This window comes from Pongo abelii, chromosome 9 (assembly GCF_028885655.2).
Source record: "Pongo abelii isolate AG06213 chromosome 9, NHGRI_mPonAbe1-v2.0_pri, whole genome shotgun sequence".
Lineage (NCBI taxonomy): Eukaryota > Metazoa > Chordata > Mammalia > Primates > Hominidae > Pongo > Pongo abelii.
This window is the reverse complement of record NC_071994.2, coordinates 75,736,497-75,756,930: the sequence shown is the minus strand read 5'-3', so window position 1 is coordinate 75,756,930 and position 20,434 is coordinate 75,736,497. Positions and strand designations below refer to the sequence as shown.

The following is a 20,434-nucleotide window of genomic DNA, read 5'->3' as shown; positions in this document are numbered from 1 at the left end:
CAAGAAAGGAATGGGATCTAATACATAGGTGTAAGTTTTGAGAATGACAATTCTTTCATAGTAATAGGACTAGAGGTAGAATATAAGGGCACACTTGCAAGTAGATGGAAGCTTGTGGAAATTCTCTTCCATTGCCCAGTTTTCTGTGTTGTAGGAAGCAGAGTTTGTCAGCTGATAGTTTAAATCTAACTAATTAGAACATTTGTATATTTATGGAATACTTATCTGCCAGCTTAAGCATTAGGAATACCAATATAAATGACATAATCTTGCACTTAAGAGCTCACAATTTGAGACATAGTGCTAATTGTAATGCATCACAAATACCCTGTAAAGGAAATATTAAAGTATTAATATTTTGTATCTAGAGGCTTTACCATACATGTCTTTGACTCACTTAACTTCACTTACAGAAATCCACAAAATCGGCTGGGCACGGTGGCTCACGCCTCTAATCCCAGCACTTTAGTAGGCTGAGATGGGTGGATCACCTGAGGTCAGGAGTTTGAGACCAGCCTGGCCAACATGGTGAAACTCTGTCTCTACTAAAAATACAAAAATTAGCCAGGTGTGGTGGTGGGCGCCTGTAATCCCAGCTACTCAGGAGGCTGAGGCAGGAGAATTGCTTGAACGCAGGTGTTGGAGGTTGCAGTGAGCTGAGATCGCACCATTGCACTCCAGCCTAGGTGACAAGAGCAAAACTCTGTCTCAAAAGAAATCCACAAAATCTAACCTAAGGAAATGATTTGCAGTGCACAAAATATTAAGCACAGATATTTAGGGCAACAATTTTCATAGTAGTGTAAAATTGGAAAGCAACTTGCATTCTAATAGTTTGGGAATGGTTATATAAATTATAGGAGCAAATTGACAGAAATTGTCTAGCCATAAAAATTATTTTACACAAAGATTTGAATTTTAAGGCTAAAAGCCTGTGGTCTGATATTAAGGGAAAGAGGCAAGCTATTAAGCGTTTTTTGTTTTGTTTTGTTTTTAGCTTTTTCTTTTTTTGAGAGAGGGTCTGTTGCCCAGACTGGAGTGCAGTGATGTGGTGGCCTAATAATGGCTTGCTGCAGCCTCAACATTCCTGGGCTCGAGCATCCTCAAGCTATTAAGTTTGTAAAAGTAAAAAAAATTACAGGATGAGCCCAGTCAAGTGAAAGCAAATCAGTAACAAAAAAAAGTCTTTAAAAAAATGTTAAGTATACACACACACAGAAACACACAAATTTCAAGAATGTGGCAGATTAATGAATTTTTAAACTAATGTGACCTGTATAACCAGTCCTTATATCAAGGAAAGTTATTTTCAGAGCTTTCTTTATAATCTTTATAATACTGTCTCATGTCTCAAAAGTAAGAAGTTTGTTTGTTTCTTTACAGGCAAGTGTCAATTGAGGAGGGAGAGAGGAAAGCCAAAGAGCTGAATGTTATGTTTATTGAAACTAGTGCAAAAGCTGGATACAATGTAAAGCAGGTAAGTTGGGTTGAGGTTACCAAATTGAAAAAATGTGAAATAATTGTGTGAGTATTCTGTTCTCTGGTGTATAGGTTTTCTTCCACCTGGCAAGAGCAGGCCTTACAAACTAGCAGTATATTTTCAAACAGTGAAAAATATAAATGTGGCATAGTTTTTGGGAAAAAAGACTTGCCAAACTTCAGATTGTGAATAGAACTACTGCAAAGTGGTAAATCTACCATATTGTCACTACATTCCTACTACATTGCTTTAAAGGTAAATTTTCTTTCTTTTCTTTTCTTTTTTTTTCTTTTTTGAGATGGAGTTTCGCTCTTGTTGCCCAGGCTGGAATGCAATGGCGCGATCTCGGCTCACTGCAATCTCCGCCTCCTGGGTTCAAGCAGTTCTCCTGCCTCAGCCTCTTGGGTAGCTGGGATTACTGGCATGCGCTACCACGCCCGGCTAATTTTGTATTTTTAGTAGAGACGGGGTTTTTTTCATGTTGGTCAGGCTGGTCTCAAACTCCTGACCTCAGGTGATCCGCCTGCCTTGGCCTCCCAAAGTGCTGGGACAGGTGTGAGCCACCATGCCCGGCCAGTAAATTTTCTTTATTTCAGAGTTTGATGCCAAGACTGAGATAAATGAAAGCAAGTATTTGCTGTCAGTAATGGTATTTTACTTCTTGTTGTAAAAGTAAATTCTGGTTACTTTATCCTTAATAAACTGCTGGTGTTTGAACAATGTTTACAACAGGTCTTTTTGGGGGAGGGCAGGAAAATATAGGGAGATGTCACATTATCAAGCCATTTTCTACAAGATAGGTCAGCCAGAGACTCACATGCTAACTCTTCAAGGCTGTATATCATGTAGGGTAGTGGTCCCAGATTTATAAGATTTATGGACCAATAGTTTTTTTTTTTTTTGAGATGGAGTCTTGCTCTGTCGCCCAGGCTGGAGTGCAGTGGCGCGATCTCGGCTCACTGCAAGCTTCACCTCCCAGGTTCACACCATTCTCCTGCCTCAGCCTTCTGAGGAGCTGGGACTACAGGTGCCCGCATCACGCCCGGCTAATGTTTTGTATTTTTAGTAGAGACGGGGTTTCACCGTGTTAGCCAGGATGGTCTCTATCTCCTGACCTCGTGATCTGCCTGCCTCAGCCTCCCAAAGTGCTGGGATTACAGGCGTGAGCCACCGCGCCCGGCCTAGACCAATAATTTTCTTAATTGAGGGTGATCAACAGAGGGTAACAGTAACATCATTTAAATAATTAAAGCTTTATGAAGAAGTCTTTATATTGTTTTTATATTTTTTAATTTATTTCCCTCCGTGCCTTGAATCATTATGTAAGTAATATTGAATGATCACTAATTCTTTCCTCATTAACATATTGTTTCATGGTCATGGTTTGATATTTGTGCTCGTGCTGTTGTTTCCTTTGCTTAGAATGTTCATTTTTTTTCCCGTTCCTAATTGTACTCCTTATAAGTTTCAGTTTAGATGTCAGCTCCTCAGCAACATTTTCTCTGACATTTCCCTTCCTACCGTCCTGTCTGTGACACCTGATTCTCTTATGTGTTTTCACAGACCTGATCTCAGCAAAAACAGTATAATTACTTACCACAGTATATTGAAAATCTCTCTCTGTCTCAGCAGAATTATATATTCCCAGAACCTAGCAATGTGTATGGAACGTAGTAAGTGATACGTAACTGAACCCATAGGAGCCACAGACAGTTAAATAATTTGTGTAATACTGTTAGATTAGCCATATGCCACTATTCTAAGACAAAACAGTGGGTAGCTTCATCTGGCTTTCTCTTTTCTATTTCTTATATATATTTTCTCTTATATTTATTTATTTTTTTATTTGAAACGGTCTTGCTGTGTCACCCAGGCTGAGTGCAGTGGTGCAATCTCGGCTCACTGCAACCTCTGCCTCCAGGGCTCAAGTGATTGTCATGCCTCACACTCCCTAGTAGCTGGGATTACAGGTGTACAGCACCATTCCCGGCTAATTTTTGTACTTTTAGTAAAGACAGGGTTTCACCTTGTTGGCCAGGCTTGTGTCAAACTCCTGGCCTTAAGTGATCTGCCTGCCTCTGTCTCCCAGAGTGCTGGAATTACAGGTGTGAGCCACCACACCCAGCTGGCTTTCTCTTTTAGAGACATTTTGATAAGGGTGTGAGCTAGTTGCTTATATATCCTGCTACAGGCTGTCCTTTTCCTGGTTAATAGCTAAAGAAGGCATTGCTATAGTCCCCTATCCCTGACCTAAGTAGTCTCATAGGTTTAGAAACTCTAGAATTATCAGATAGCATACAGTAAGCACTTCTGATGTCTAGTATCTTCACAATGTTTGATTGCTTCCAATTTTATTTTTATTATTTATTTATTTATTTATTTATTTATTTTTGAGATGGAGTCTCGCTCTGTCACCAAGGCTGGAGTGCAGTGGCTTGATCTCGGCTCACTGCAAGCTCCGCCTCCCAGATTCACGCCATTCTCCTGCCTCAGCCTCTTGAGTAGCTGGGACTACAGGTGCCCGCCACCACGCCTGGCTAATTTTTTGTATTTTTAGTAGAGATGGGGTTTCACCGTGTTCGCCAGGATGGTCTCGATCTCCTGACCTCGTGATCTGCCCGCCTCAGCCTCCCAAAGTGCTGGGATTACAGGTGTGAGCCACTGTGCCCAGACTATTTTTATTTTTTATTTATTTATTTTTTTTGAGATGGTGTCTCACTCTGTCACCAGGCTGGAGTGCAGTGGCACGATCTCGGCTCACTGCAACCTCTGCCTCCTGGGTTGAAGCGATTCTCCTGCTGCAGCCTCCCGAGTAGCTGGGACTACAGGTGAGCGCCACCATGCCCAGCTAATTTTTTTGTATTTTTAGTAGAGATGGAGTTTCACCATGTTGGTCAGGATGGTCTCGATCTCCTGACCTTGTGATCTGCCCGTCTCGGTCTCCCAAATTGCTGGAATTACAGGTGTGAGCCACCATGCCTGGCCCCTCTTATTTTTATTTTTTTGAGATGTGGTCTTGCTCTGTTGCCCAGGCTGGAGTGCGGTGGCATGATCACAGCTCATTGCAGCCTTGACCTCTCAGGCTCAAGTGATTCTCCCACCTCAGCCTCCAGAATAGCTGGGACTACAGGCACACACCACCATGCCCAGCTATTTTTTAATTTTTTTCCAGAGAATAGGTTCTTGCCATGTTGCCCAGGCTAGTCTTGAACTCCTAGACTCAGGTGATCCTCCCACCTTGGCCTCCAAGAATTCGAGATTATAGGTGTGAGCCCCTCTGCCTGGCCAATTTTTAGTAAATTTAAAGCATTGTACAACTATTACCATAACCTGATGTTAGAACTTTTTTTTTTTTTTTTTTGAGATGGAGTCTCCCTCTGTTGCCCAGGCTGGAGTGCAGTGGCGCCATCTCGGCTCACTGCAACCTCGCCTCCCAGGTTCAAGCAATTCTCCTGCCTCAGCCTCCCAAATAGCTGGGACTACAGGCGCATGCCACCACGCCCAGCCAATTTTTGTATTTTTATATGATCCTGACCTCAAGATCCACCCATCTCGGCCTCCCAAATTGCTGGGCATACAGGCGTGAGCCATGGCGCCCAGCCCTTCTTACTTTTAATTTAGATTGTTTTTGTTTTTGGTTTTGTTTTGGGTTTTTTTTTAGACAGAGTCTTGCTCTGTTGCCCAGGCTGGAGTGAGTGGCACTATCTTGGCCCACTGCAACCTCCGCCTCCCAGGTTCAAGTGATTCTCGTGCCTCAGCCTCCTGACTAGCTGGGATTATAAGTGCACGCCACCATGTCTAGCTAATTTTTATATTTTTTGTAGAGACAGGGTTTTGCCACGTTGGCCAGGCTGGTCTGAAACTCCTGGCCTCAGGTGATACACCCACCTCAGCCTCTCAAAGTGCTGAGATTACAGGCGTGAGCCACTGTATCCGGCCAGAAATTTTTTAATTGTCAGTTTATTCTGCCTCCCCACTAAACAACAAACTCCATAAATGTTCATTGAATGAATGATAATATAATTTGTGTTTTTTTTTTAGCAGATTCTTAGAGCTGCATTGTTTTGCCATAAAAATAAGATTTATTTCATGTACTTGGTTCTGTCTTAAGAATTTTCTTAGCTGGACTGAACAAGCCCTAGAGAAGCCAGGTTACTTGGAGAATTGCCCTTCATTTGCTGTTTTGACTATACCTTAGACATAGATACATGTTCATCTTCTGTTTCTTTGCATTCACCTGAACCCACGTTGAATTTTTTTTTTTCCAATTTTTTTTTATTAGGCCAGGCATGGTTGCTCATGCCTATAATCCCAGCACTTTGGGAGGCTGAGGCAGGCGGATCACTTGAGGTCAGGAGTTCTACTAAAAAATAAAAAAATTAGCTGGATGTGGTGGCATACACCTGTAATCCCAGCTACTCGGGAGTCTGAGGCAAGAGAATCACTTGAACCCAGGAGGCAGAGGTTGCAGTGAGCCAAAATCACACCACTGCACTCCATCCTGGGTGACAGAGCAAGACTCTGTCTCAAGAAAAAAAAAATAATAATAATATATATATAATTGAGATAAACATTTATGTACAGTGAAATGTATACATCTTAAATTGACTATTAGATGAGTTTTGATAAATGTATTTACAGGTATAATGACCACAGCAGTGAAGATATGGAAATATGTTTTTAATTTCCCAATGTTTAGGGACATTTCTAGATAATCTTAATTGTTACTGGCTTCTAGTTTAATTCTGTTATAGTCAGAGAATACACTCTGTAATATTTCAGTCATTTGTAATTTATTGAGACAAGTTTTATGGCCTATCATATGGTCTATCTTATTAAATGTTCTTATATGTACTGGAAAAAGAATTTTTTTTTACAGTTATCAGGTATACTAGTTAACGTGTTTGACAGCATTCTCAAATCTTATGTAGCCTGGCCGGGCACAGCGGCTCATGCCCATAATCCCAGCACTTCAGGAGGTGGATGTGGGAGGATCACTTGAGGCCAGGAGTTCAAAACCATCCTGGTCAACATAGTGAAACCCTGTCTCTACAAAAGAAGAAAAATTTTTTTGAAAATTAGCTGAGCATGGTGGCATGCACCTGTAGTTCCAGCTAATCAGGAGACTGAGGCAGAGGATTGCTTGAGCCCAGGAGTTCAAGGCTGCAGTGAGGCATGATTGTGCCACTGCATTCCAGCCTGAGCAACAGAACAAGACTCTGTCTCAATAAACAAAAAAAACACCTTATATATCCTTACTAGTTTTTTGTCCAGTTCCGTCGATTACTGAGAAGGGGATATTGAAATATACAACAACGACGATGTATTATTGTTCGCTTTGCTAATTAGTTCTGTCAGCTGTTACTTCTTGTGTTTTGAAGTTATGTTAGTAAGTGTATACATATTTAGGATCATTATGTCTTCATTATCTGTTGACTTTTTTATGTAAAGAACTGTCCCTCTCGGGCTGGGTGTGGTTGCACAGGCCTGTATTCCCAGCACTTTTGGGAGGCCAAGGCAAGGCAGGCTGATTGCTTGAGCCCAGGAGTTGAGACCTGCTTGGACAACATGACGAAACCCTGTCTCTACAAAAAAACACAGAAATTAACCCAGCATGGTAGTCCCAACTACTTGGGAGGTTGAGCTGGGTGGATTGCTTGGCCCAGGAGGTTGAGGCAGCAGTGAGCCGAGATCACACCACTGCACTCCAGCCTGGGCAACAGAGCAAGACCCTGTCTCAAAAAAAAAAAAAAAAAAAAAGAAAAAAGAAATGTCCCCATATCCAGAGTTAATCATTGCTGTCTGTACAAGAGCGTTAGTCTTATACAAGCTGCTCTGCTATTACCAAAGCTAAAGTCTGCACTGAATTTATAGGGGTAAAAATTAAAATATCTGATAAAGGAAATAAAACTGATTATCGTGAAATAATCTCTGACCCCTTCTGAGTTCTTGCTGTGTAGGTCAGTCACAATTCAGAAGTTGTGCTGGTATTCAGGACTTCCTGAGGTAAATTTCACAGTCTAGTCACTGTCTTGGAAAACATTGAAAATCACAGTCTTACATGCCTGTTATTACCGTTGTGTGTTTGCTCAGCTGTGTATGTTTGTAAGCAGAACTATTTTTGATTTTTGATTGTAATGTTATTTGACAAAATCATGCCTTTTTACCAGAAGATACACAGAAGTCTTTCTGTATATAAGGTATATATTTATCAGTACTAAAGGTACCATGTAGTTCTACTTTTCCATATACAGAGTTGTTTCCTAGCTTTCTGCTAATCTGCTAACTGGATTCCTCTCCCCCGTTCCCTCATTTACTAGATTATAATGCACATCACATAATAAAAGCTTAAAAATGGGCTTTCACAGTTGCTGTTTTCTTTTTAAATAATTGTGAGAGAGCTTTTACATCATTTATTATCTGATCATGATTCAAGTGACTAGGCTGTAGCACCCAAGAATCTTGCCTTAAAACAATTTATTTTACCCAATAATACTACTTTGCCTTCTTATTTAAAAATGTCCTGTGCTTAACCCTTTCGCTCTTTATTTTGATTTAAGCACTTGACCCTAAAGTCCTGCTTCTGTCTTACAGAATATTGTTGTCATTTTTAAAATAAAACAATCAGTACTAGAACTAGCATAAATAGTAATATCTAACATGATCATTTGTATTATATAGCATATTTAAGTAAAATGTGTTTCATTCCATTCAGTATTTCATAAAAAGACAGCCTCTGAAAAATAGTTTTACTCCTTAGATTTCTCATCCTCTACCACACACACACGCACACGCACGCACACACACACACACACACGCACACACACACACACTTTTTTTCTTTTTTTGAGACAGGGTCTTGCTCTGTCACCCAGGCTGGAGTATAGTGGTGTGAACACGGCTCACTGCAGCCTTGAACTGCTGGGCTCAAGCAATCCTCCTGCCTCGTCAGCCTTCCAGGTAGCTAGGACTACAGGCACCCATTATCATACCCAGCTAATTATTTATTTTTCCTATAGATGGGTCTTGCTATATTGCCCAGGCCTCAAGTGATCCACCAGCCTTGGCCTCCCAAAGTGCTGGGATTACAGGTGTGAGCGATGGTGCCTGGCCCAAATTCTTTTTTTCTAATGCGTTAGTATTACTTTGTTTTTGAAAGTGGTATGGTGTTTAAATTGCTGAAGAAATGATAATGATAAGGTGATTACTTTAGCCTTCACCTGGCTTTTCATCTGGGAATTAGTACATTCTTTTAGTGAAGCAATAAGTGTATGGTGTCACCTTATATATTTTGTAGTACTGAAAAATGGAAAAAGAAAAGAAAAACTCCTTGATCTTAAACTTCTAAAATCATTAGTATTTACAATAAAAAGAAGATTTGTTTGAAAGAGAGAAGACTTTATGAGAAAGTAGTGATAGCTGATGGGCATCAGCTCTAACAGGTCAATGAAAGCTTGTGTACATACTAACCATGGAGTTGCAATGTTATATGTATGGAAAATTATTTTATATTGGCTGAAATAGTATATGTACCTTATGCATTGGTGGTGATCATATCTTTTCCTCATCACTATATCTCCCATGTCTACCACAGTTGGCTTGTAGCAGGTGTTAATCTTGGACTTTTGTCATGTACCCAAATCCATAGGTATCAAGTGTGGCACGCTAGACCACTGTAGGTACTTTGGAAAATAAAAAGTTATGTAAAATGTGCTTCCTAACTTCAAGAAACTTATGATATTGTTGGGAAGAAGAGTCACATTCTCATGAAGACTGTGCAGTAAAGAATGGGTCATACATGATAAATTCCTAGCAAATGCTACAGACAGTAAGATACATCGTAATTATTGAGAAGCAAGGCCAGGCGCAGTGGCTCACACCTGTGAACCTGAGTTGGGAGGCTGAGTTGGGAGGCTTGCTTGAAAGCCAGGTATTTGAGACCAGCCTGGGCAAAAAAGGGAAAACTTGTCTCTACAAAATAATGAAAAATAAATAAAAATTTAAAAATTACCTAGCTCTGGTTGAGTGTCTGTAGTCCCAGCTATTCAGGAGCCTGAGAGAGCCTGAGATGGGACCGTCACTTGAGCCCAGGAGTTGGAGGTTGCAGTGAGCTATTAGCACGCCACTGCACTCCAGCCTGGATGACAGAGCAAGACCCTTGATTCAAAAAAAATAAAAATAAATAAAAAGGAGAGAAGCAAAACGAATGCTGGCACAAAGAGGTTTATTGAATAATTGAATGAGATCACATATAGTTAGAATGGTCGAGGAATGCTTTGTTTAAAAAACAGCATTATCGGCTGGGCGCAGTGTCTCAAGCATGTAATCTCAGCACCTTGGGAGGCCAAGGTGGGTGAATCACCTGAGGTCAGGAGTTCGAGACCAGCCTGACCAACATGGTGAAACTGTCTCTACTAAAAATACAAAAAATTAGCTGGGCGTGGTGGCGGGCGCCTGTAATCCCAGCTACTGGGAAGGCTTAGGCAGGAGAATCACTTGAACCTGGGAGGCGGAGGTTGCAGTGACCTGAGATTGTGCCATTGCACTACAGCCTGGGCGACAGAGCAAGACTCCATCTCAAAAAAGAAAAAAAAATCCCCAAAAAAAAGTATCTGAGCTGAACTGAGTGTATTTGATTTGGATAGGTAACTGGGGATGCTTCTAGGAAGGAGAAAAATTAACATATGTATGATACAAGACTACCTAGCACACATAGTGTAAATACTATGCCATGAACGTTCACTTAAAATCTTTCATATTGCCTTCCTAGCAAGCACTTTATATACAATATCTAGGTGCTTAGATACTTGTCGAATGCAAGAAGGAATCTATGTAATAATCCTACGAATCAACTGCTATTGTTGGTCTGATTTTAGGGAGAAAATCTGAGGCATAGAAATTATATAACTTCCCCAGAATTGCCTAAATACTATCTGCTAGATCCACTTAATGTACCAAGTGTTTAACTTAATTCTCACAATATCCCTATGAAGTAGATAAGTATATTCATTTCATTAATATGAAACCAAAGTTTTAGAGGCCAAGTAACTTGCTTAAGATTATAACTTAAACTGCAGTGTGAGCCCAGGTCTATTTAGTTCCAAAATCTGAGCTCTTAAGCCTTATATTATTCTGCCTCTCTCAAATTTAACCTCACCCTAATTTATCCTTTTGTGTTTCATATCCTTAACACAGTAGGACTTTATTTTTTATTTTTATATATTTATTTTTTTGAGGGAGTCTCACTCTGTCACCCAGGCTGGAGTGCAGTGGCACAATCTTGGCTCACTGCAATCTCTGCCTCCAGGGTTCAAGTGATTCTCCTACCTCAGCCTACTGAATAGCTGGGATTACAGGCATGCTCCACCTTGCCCGGCTAATTTTTGTATTTTTTAGTAGAGATGGAGTTTTGCCATGTTGGCCAGGCTGGTCTTGAACTCCTGACCTCAGGTGATCTGCCCACCTCGCCTCCCAAATTGCTGGGATTACAGGCGTGAGCCACCATGCCTAGCCCACAGTAGGACTTTGATATAACTGAATGGTCAGAAATCTATGTATATAATGAATATGAACTGACAGAGAAATTATATTGATCAAGTTTTATTCAGTCATTAATTAACTCAGATATTTGTTGATCACCTCCTGCATGCCTAGTTATGTTATAGGCACTGGGGATACAATAATGGAACAAAATACCTAAGTCTGTGCCATTATGGAGCTTACATTCTGGTATGGAGAGTTGGACAATTAGTGAAATATAATCCTTAAGGAGGTTATAAATTCTATAGAGAAAAATGAAGTAGGGGCCAGGCACGGTGGCTCATGCCTGTAATCTTAGCGTTTTGGGAGACTGAAGCAGGCAGATCACTTGAGGCCAGGAGTTCAAGATCAGCCTGGCCAACATAGTGAAACCCGTCTCTACTAAAAATACGAAAATCAGCCGACTGTGGTGGTGCTCACCTGTAATCCCAGCTACTTAGAAGGCTGAAGCACAAGAATCACTTGAACCTGGGTGGTGGAGGTTGCAGTGAGGCGGAGGTTGCAGTGAGCCGAGACCATGCCACTGCACTGCAGTCTGAGAGACAGAGTGAGACTGTTTCAAAAAGAAAAAAGAAAAGAAAAACAGAAAAATAAAGTAGGGTAAGAAGGATAAAGAATACTGGTGAAGGGAATTATGATATATTGATGTCTTATAAAAGGAGGGAAAGCCTGTCTGATAAGGTGATATCTGAGCAAAGAACTGAAGGAATTGAGAAAGTGAGCCATTTATACATCCAGGGAAGAGCATGCCAAGCTTCAAGTGCAGTGACAAATTCAAAGGAACTTGTCATGTTTAAGGAATAGTAAGGAAATTAGTAAGGTTAGAGTAGAGTGAAGGAAGGGGCATATGATAAGAAAAGAGCTCACAGAGATAGTTATGGAGAACAGAGGTCTTAAGACCATGTGAGCAGTAGTGAGGATCTGGCATTTTATTCCCAGTGAGAGAGGAAGCCATTTTCATCAGCGATTTGACAGGATCTCACTTGAAATTTAAAAGTAATCAGGCCAGGCACGATGGCTCATGCCCGGTAATCCCAGCACTTTGGGAGGCCAAGGTGGGAGGACTGCTTGAATCCTGGAGTTCAAGACTAGCCTGGGCAACATAGGGAGACTGTGTCTCTGCAAAAAAAAAAAAAAAAAAAAAAATTCCAGGCATGGTGGTGTGTTGACTGTAGTTCCAGCTACTCTGGAGGCTGAGGTGAGAGGATTGGTTGAGCCTGGGCGGATGAGGCTGCAGTGACCCATGATCATGCATGGGAGACAGAGCAAGACCTTGTCTCAAGAAAGGAAAGAAATGACTGGCTCTTCTGTAAAAAATGATCTGTTAAGAGTAATTGAAAAAATAAATACAAGTAATAAAATAATAATCTTTCATTTAAGAAATACTACCAAAATTAAGATGGAGATCTAGCAAAAAGTCAAAAGCAGCTGGGCGTGGTGGCTCACACCTGTAATCCCTACACCTTGGGGAGGCTGAGGCGGGAGGATCACTTGAGGTCAGGAGTTCGAGACCAGCCTGGCCAACAGGGCCAAAGTCTCTACTAAAAATACAAAAATTAGCTTGATGTGGTGGTGGGCGCCTATAATCCCAGCTACTCAGGAGGTTGAGGCAGGAGAATTCCCTGAACCCAGGAGGCAGAGGTTGCAGTGAGCCGAGGTCGTGCCACTGCACTCCAGCCTGGGTGATGAGAACAAAATTCTGTCTCAATAAAAATAAAAATAAAGTCAGAAGTCCACAAATAATGAACACTCATATAAGAATTCAGTTATGTATAAAACACTCTTTACTCTTACAACATTTACTTTCATAATGGAATTTTTTCTGTAAGTTGGTAAAACTGATTAGCTTAGTTTGCTCTTGGAAGGGTGGTATTTCTGCCTATAAAATAGTTAACTTCATAAGGTAAGAACTGGTAGTCATAGTGATTTTATTTTGAAATCTCCTTCTCCATTGTATCTCTTTACATTAAAATTATCCCTAAAAAAATTTTTAGCCCTAAAATTATGGCCTAAAATATTCAACCTGAAAGTTTCTACAGAGAACCATATTCAGCTTGTCATCATCCCTGAACTAATTCCTGTACTAGCTGTCACTGCAACTTAAATATGTCTGTTGCCTCCTAGAAATTACAAATAAAATACCATACACCTGGAGGTCAGCGTGGACTTAATAAGTTTCTTAGGGAAAGAAGCTGTTCCAGCAAAGATGCCCTAGAATGTCTTCTAGAAAGTGGATTCTCGGCTGGGTGCAGTGGCTCATGCCTGTAATCCCAGTACTTTGGGAGGCCAAGGTGGACAGATTATCAGGTCAGGAGTTCAAGACCAGCCTGACCAACATGGTGAAACCCCATCTGTACTAAAAATTCAAAAAAATTAGCCGGGCATGGTGTCACGCGCCTATAATCCCAGCTACTCAGGAGGCTGAGGCGTGAGAATCGCTTGAACCCAGGAGGCAGAGGTTGCAGTGAGCCGAGATTGCGCCACTGTATTCCAGCCTGGGTGACAGAGCGAGACTCCGTCTCAAAAAAGAAAAAGAAAAAAAAAAACTGGATACTCAGTAAATATGAAGATTTTTTTTTAAGTATTACAAACTGTACTAGTCTCATACTTAGTCATCTGTGATTCCTAATATGGCAGAAGCCTTTGTTAGCATATCATTGACGTTTAAAAAATAGATTTTTCTGTTTTTTAAACCAAGAAGTAAGTTTGAATTTGAAAACCTTTGTAAAGTTTTTTTGGCCCACTTTGGGATGTCCTGAGTTGAGTTTAGGTTAGTGACACTGATTCTTTTAATCTAATTGGAGTGTTTTGGAGAAAGCACCAAGTTTGTTAAATATATTAAAACTATAGATTAAAAAATTTTGGATATATTTTAATTTTTAATTTATTTTTTTATTTTTTGAGACGCAGTCTTGCGTGTTACCCAGGCTTGAGTGCAATGGCACGATCTCAGCTCACTGCTACCTCAATCTCCTGGGTTCAAGTGATTCTCGTGCCTCAGCCTGCCAAGTAGCTGGGATTGCACGCGTGTGCCACCATGCCCAGCTAACTTTTTGTATTTTTTGGTAAAGACAGAGTTTTGCCATGTTGGCCAGGCTGGTCTCAAACTCCAGGCCTCAAGTGATCTGCCCACCTTGGCCTCCCAGAGTGCTGGAATTATAGGCATGAGCCACTGTGCCTGACCTGGTATTTTTTAAATTAATTTTCTGTAGAGACAGGATCTCCTTATTCCCAGGCTGATCTCGAACTTCTGGGCCCAAGTGATCATCCCATCTTGGCCTCCCAAAGTGCTGGGATTACAGGCATGAGCCACTGTACCCAGCTTAAAATTTTTGTCATAAAAAAATAGATTAGCTTTTTATGTCTGTCATTTATGTGTAATAGTATTTTACAAAACAAATTATTCTTACCCAAGATTGTTAGCTGTTTCTTCACATAGCCCTTTCACAGTGCTTTCCATATAAAAAATACTCCATTTATACTAGGCAGCTTAGGTATTATAAAAAATACGAGCTTTGGAATCTCAGCTCTGCCATTTATTTGGTCTATGGCGAATTCTTTAGCCTTAGATTTGTTTAAAATGGGGTTATTAACATTTTCCTCACAAATAAGAGGATTAAAATGAGAAAATACGTAAACATTCCAACAGAGTAAGTACTCAGTGTCTTTTCTTCCCTTCTTTGATTTGATTGTTTCACACCCTTACAAATTATTATTACAGCATTGGTTCTTAACCCTAGCTGCGTATTAGAATCATCCAGAGATATTTGAATAAAACACGAATGGCTGAGCCCCACCCCACATCAGTTGAATCAGTCTTTGAGGGTGAGGCCCAAGCATCTGGAGTTTTGTTTGTTTTTAAGCTTACCAGGTAATTCTGATGCCCCATAGGTATTGAGAACCACTGGTCTAGAGGGAAAGACTTCACACATAACCTTTCAAGGAAGCTTTCCTGAGGTATTTCTAATAACTTTCAAAGTTAAAAATAAGGATGGGGGAGAGCCTGTGGGATCACTTTAACCTATTACTCTTACCTAGCTTTTTTTTTTTTTTTTTTTTTTGAAATAGTCTCAAGCTGGAGTGCAATGGCGCCATCATAACTCACTGTAGCCTCCATCTCCTGGGCTCAAGCAGTCCTCCTACTTCAGCTTCCCAAGTAGGGACTACAGGCGTCCACCACCACACCTGATTTTTTAAATTTTTAGTAGAGACGAGGTCTCACTATGTTACTAGGCTGGTCTTGAACCCCTGAGCTCAAGTGATGTCCTGCCTTGGGCTCCCAAAGTACTGGGATTACATGCATAAGCCACAGTGCCCAGCCTGTCGCTTTCTTTTCTTTCTTCTTTAAAAAAAAAAAAAAAGAGACAGAGTCTTGCGATGTTGCCTAGGCTGGTCTCGAACTCCTACACTCAAGTGATCCACCCGCCTCAGCCTCCCAAAGTGCTGGGATTATAGGCGTGAGCCACTGCATCTGGCCCTGTTGCTTTCTTTAAACACATATTTCTCTGATTCATGTACCTACTGGTTAATCTTTTGGTCTCTTAACTTTCATTCATTCCAATTATATTTGCTTGTGTTAATTAAATCCTTAAATCCTTTATTTATTTATTTATTTTTTGGAGACGGAGTCTTGCTCTGTCATCCAGGCCAGAGTACAGTGGCATGATCTCAGCTCACTGCAACCTCTGCCTCCCAGGTTCAAGCGATTCTTCTGCTTGAGCCTTCTGAGTAGCTGGGATTACAGGCATGTGCCACCACGCCTGGCTAATTTTTGTATTTTTAGTAGAGACGGCCAGGCTGGTCTTGAACTCCTGACCTCAGGTGATCCGCCTCCGTGCCCAGCCATTAAATCCTTTTTTTATATTTAATTGAAGATACTCATAATTGGCTTTTTTTGTTTTTTGTTTTTTTGTTTTGTTTTGTTGAGACAGAGTCTCGCTCTGTAGCCCAGGCTGGAGTGCAGTGGCGCGATCTCGGCTCACTGCAAGCTCCACCTCCTGGGTTCACGCCATTCTCCTGCCTCAGCCCCCTGCGTAGCTGGGACTACAGGTGCCTGCCAACACACCCGGCTAATTTTTTTTTTTTTTTTTTTTTTTGTATTTTTAGTAGAGATGGGGTTTCACTGTGTTAGCCAGGATGGTCTTGGAGCTCCTGACCTTGTGATCTGCCCGCCTCGGCCTCCCAAAGTGCTGGGATTACAGGCGTGAGCCACCGTGCCCGGCAGGCATTTGTTTATTATCAAGTTGAAGTTTATCTAATTTAGTCAGAGTTTTCCCTCACTGTAACCCTCTTATGCATGTAAATTTGAAATCCCTTTTATACTTCTTTTTCCATTAGAACTGAATAAATTGATTTCTTTCTTTTTTTTTTTTTGAGACAGAGTCTCGCTCTTTCGCCCAGGCCGGAGTGCAGTGGCACAGTCTCGGCTCACTGCAAGCTTCACCTCCCAGGTTCACGCCATTCTCCTGCCTCAGCCTCCCGAGTAGCTGGGACTACAGGCGCCCGCCACCACGCCCGGCTAATTTTTTGTATTTTTAGTAGAGACGGGGTTTCACTGTGTTAGCCAGGATGGTCTCGATCTCCTGACCTCATGATCTGCCCACCTCGACCTCCCAAAGTGCTGGGATTACAGGCGTGAGCCACTGCGCCTGGCCTTGATTTCTTTTTTTGCTCTGTTTTTGAGGTCAGGAGGATTCAGTGGGCGTAAGTATTGCCAGATTTTCTTTGTCCCCCATACCCGGACCCCCATACCCGGACCTGTCCCCCATACCCGGACCCTTCCACCCCACTGGGCCCAGCCATGGGCTCAGAACCCTGGAATTCCGTTTGCTGATTTGTTTGGGTTTTTTTTTTTTTTTTTTTTTAAGATGTTACATAGTATTTCGAAGCCAGCAAGTTACCACCCTCCGGTGTCTCTTCTCTCCACATCTGTAACTTGATATGAAAATAAGCTCTCTGAAGTCTGTGTTGGTCTGCTGAGTAGTATTGTGGATAGTTATACCCAAAGAATTAATCTGACAATTAACTTTCAATAGGTACCCAAAACAGCTAGCAAGTAAAGGCACTAATATAAACATTTGTACTGCACTTTTTGCTTTCTTTTTTTTTGGAGACAAGAGTTTTGCTCTTGTCGAGCAGGCCGGAGTGCAATGGTGTGATCTCGGCTCACTGCAACCTCCGCCTCGCAGGTTCAAGTGCTTCTCCTGCCTCAGCGTTCCCTAGTAGCTGGGACTACAGGCGCAAGCCACCACGCCCAGCTAATTTTTTTTTGTATATGTGTATTTTTAGTAGAGATGGGGTTTCCCCATATTGGCCAGGCTAGTCTTGAACTACTGACCTCAGGTCATCCGCCTGCCTCAGCCTCCCAAAGTGCTGGGATTACAAGCATGAGCCACCGTGTCTGGCCACTTTTTGCTTTCTAGTGTGTTTTCACACCCCTTAATTATTGTTTTAGCTAACATTTTGAAAAATATCTACTGCATGTCAGGTACTGGGATAACAAAGATGAAATGAGAGCCTTGCTCTCCAGAAGTTTAAAGTCTAGAGGGAAAGATAGAGAAGTAAAAATAGGCTGTTACAATCAGTGCAGTAAATACTCTGAAAGAACTACTGGTGCTACTTGGAGTATATATTTTAGTGCTGGGCATAGTAGCTCATGCCTGTGATCCCAACACTTTGGGAGGCCAGGAGTTTGAGACCATGGCAATACAGCAAGACCCCCATCCCTACAAAAAATAAAGAATTAACTGGGTGCCTAGGGGATGCTCTGGCGAGGGCAGACCCCAGGGGAAAGCAAAAGGCGTCTCAGGGAACCCTCACATTCTCTCACTGAAGTTTCCCATCAGGATGACCCCACAGCCAGAGTCCCTTGGTAGCCCCTCACCCCAGACAGAGCCCCCTTCTAAGGAAAAAGAGAGGTTCAGGGCATTGGACCTTCATTAACAGTGGCCTGACTGGCGTGGCAGGCCCAAGACCCACCCACTGCCATCCCCTTTCTGTGTGTCCCTGTCCCCCAGTTCTAAGGCCCAGGGCCTGAGCTCTCTTCCCCAGCATCGCCCCCACACACTGCCGAAAACCCCGCCTTCGGAGAGTTAATTGTCTGTGTGAGGTGCTTAACCTATCAGCCCTGAGAACACAAAGCAATAATCTTTGTTACTGAGATGTGTGGCTGTTCGTGTTTTGGGTTTTTTTGTTTTTTTTTTTAATGTTTCCTAATAAAAGAAGCTGCATTTTATTGGTTTTTATTTTTAATTTTCTACATGTTTGAGCTGAGTCCCGAGACACTTAGCTTCCCTGTCCCCCATACCCGGACCCTTCCACCCCACTGGGCCCAGCCATGGGCTCAGAACCCTGGAATTCCGTTTGCTGATTTGTTTGGGTTTTTTTTTTTTTTTTTTAAGATGTTACATAGTATTTCGAAGCCAGCAAGTTACCACCCTCCGGTGTCTGTTCTCTCCACATCTGTAACTTCTTTTTCCAGGTTTTATTTTCAGTTTTAAATTCCTAATAAATTATTTGAAAACGTTAAAAAAAAAAAAAAAAAAAGAATTAGCTGGGTGCCTTGGCACATCCCTGTAGTCCTAGCTACTCAGGAGGCTGAGGCGGGAGGATTGCTTGAACCCAGGAGTTCAAGGCTATTGTGAGTTATGATCACATTTTCATTGCACTCCAGCCTGGCAACACAGTGAGACACTGTCTGTATTTTTAAAAAAGATTTTATTAGACAGGAGAGAGAAGACTTAAGGAACTGGAGAGTGAGTTAGAGAAGCTTTTTAAGGAGTTAACAGGGAATGGGTCCTGAAGGATGAGTGTCAGCTAGGCAAATTGAACTGGGAGGGTATTCCAAGGAGAAGCATCATCATTGTGTCCTTTGAACTTCACGACTGTATCCCCTTTTTATTAGAATGAATCTGAGAATTAGAGATAGTAAATATCCTTGAGATTACAAAGCTATGATAATGGGGTAGTTAATAGTAGAGTTTCTCTCTGGGCTTGTGTTCTATGCTCTTTCTATATGCACATTAAATGCTGTATTAAATTATGGAAATAGGCTTTTACCCTTTCTGTCTTACACCATGTGAAAAGAAGTTTTCCGCTCCTCCAGAGTGTTGACAAAAAAAACCAAACTTTGTAAAATATTTAAAGAGGTCTATTTTGAGCCAAATATGAGTGATCATGCCTGAGTCAGTCTTTTTTTTTTTTTTTTTTTTTTTTTTGAGACAGAGTCTCACTGTGTCGCCCAGGCTGGGGTGCAGTGGTGCAATGTCCACTCACTGCAACCTCCACAGAGGCACGGCACAGTCAAGAGATTCTGAGAACATCTGCCCAAAGTAGTTGGGTTACAGCTTGGTTTTATACATTTTAGGGAAACGTAAGACCTCAGTCCGTACATATGAGGTAGACATTGGTTTGGTCTGGAAAGGTAGGACAACCCAAAATGGTGGTGGGAGTTGAGGGGAACTTGTAGGTCGTAAGTGGATTCAGAGATTTTCTGAGTGGCAAGTGGTTGAAAGAGTTATCTAAAGACCTGGAATCAATAGAAAGGAGTGTCTAGGCTAAGATAAAAGGTTGTGGAGACCAAGGTTATTACGATGTAGATCGGGGTCCCCAACCCTTGGGCCACAGCCCAATACTGGTCCGTGGCCTGTTAGGAACCAGGCCACACAGCAGGAGATGAGCAGCGGGTGAGCCAGCATTACAGCCTGAGCTCTGCCTCCTGTCAGATCAATGGCAACATTATATTCGCCTAGGAGCATGAACACTATTGTGAACTGCACATTGGAGGGATCTAGGTTGCACACTCCTTACAAGAATCTAAGTAATGCCTGAAAATCAGAGGTGGAAGAGTTTCATCCCAAAACTATCTGCACCCCAGTCCATGGAAAAATTGTCCTACAGGAAACCGGTCCCTGGTGCCAAAAAGGTTGGGAATCACTGATGTAAATGAAGTCTCATAGGTGGCTACCCTTAGAAGCAATTTTTTTTTTTTTTTCTTGAGACGGGGTCTCCCTCTGTCTTCCAGGCTGGAGTGCAGTGGCATAATCACAGCTCACTACAGCCTCAACTTCCTGGGCTCAAATGCTCTTCCCACCTCAGCCTCCTGAATAGCTTGGACTACAGGAGCCTACCACCACACCTGGCTAATTTTTTATAGAGGCAAGGTCTCCCTGTGTTGCCCAGGGTGGTCTGGAACTCCTGGGCTCAAATGATCCAACCACCTCGGCTTTCCAAAGTGCTGGGATTACAAGAGTGAGCCACTGCCTGGTGGCAAGTGTTTCTTATTTAGACCTTTAAAAGGTGCTAGACTCTGAGTTAATCTCTTCAGGATTGCGAGAACCTGGAAGGGGAAAAATCTACTTATGTAAATAGAAATGTTTTACAGATGCAAGTTTTCTCTTCACAAAGTGGCCCTTT

At 41.8% G+C, this 20,434-nt stretch overlaps 1 protein-coding gene across 9 annotated transcripts in view; it reads left to right on the top strand.

Annotated features, from left to right (window-relative positions):
• The window catches only part of RAB6A (RAB6A, member RAS oncogene family), a 112,449-nt gene that overhangs the window by 78,456 nt on the left and 13,559 nt on the right, over nt 1-20,434 (top strand). For all 9 annotated transcript variants that reach the window (XM_054523720.2, XM_054523717.1, XM_054523718.1 and 6 more), the window contains 1 exon segment: nt 1,384-1,477. In XM_054523720.2, coding sequence (XP_054379695.1) covers nt 1,384-1,477 — 94 coding nt within the window.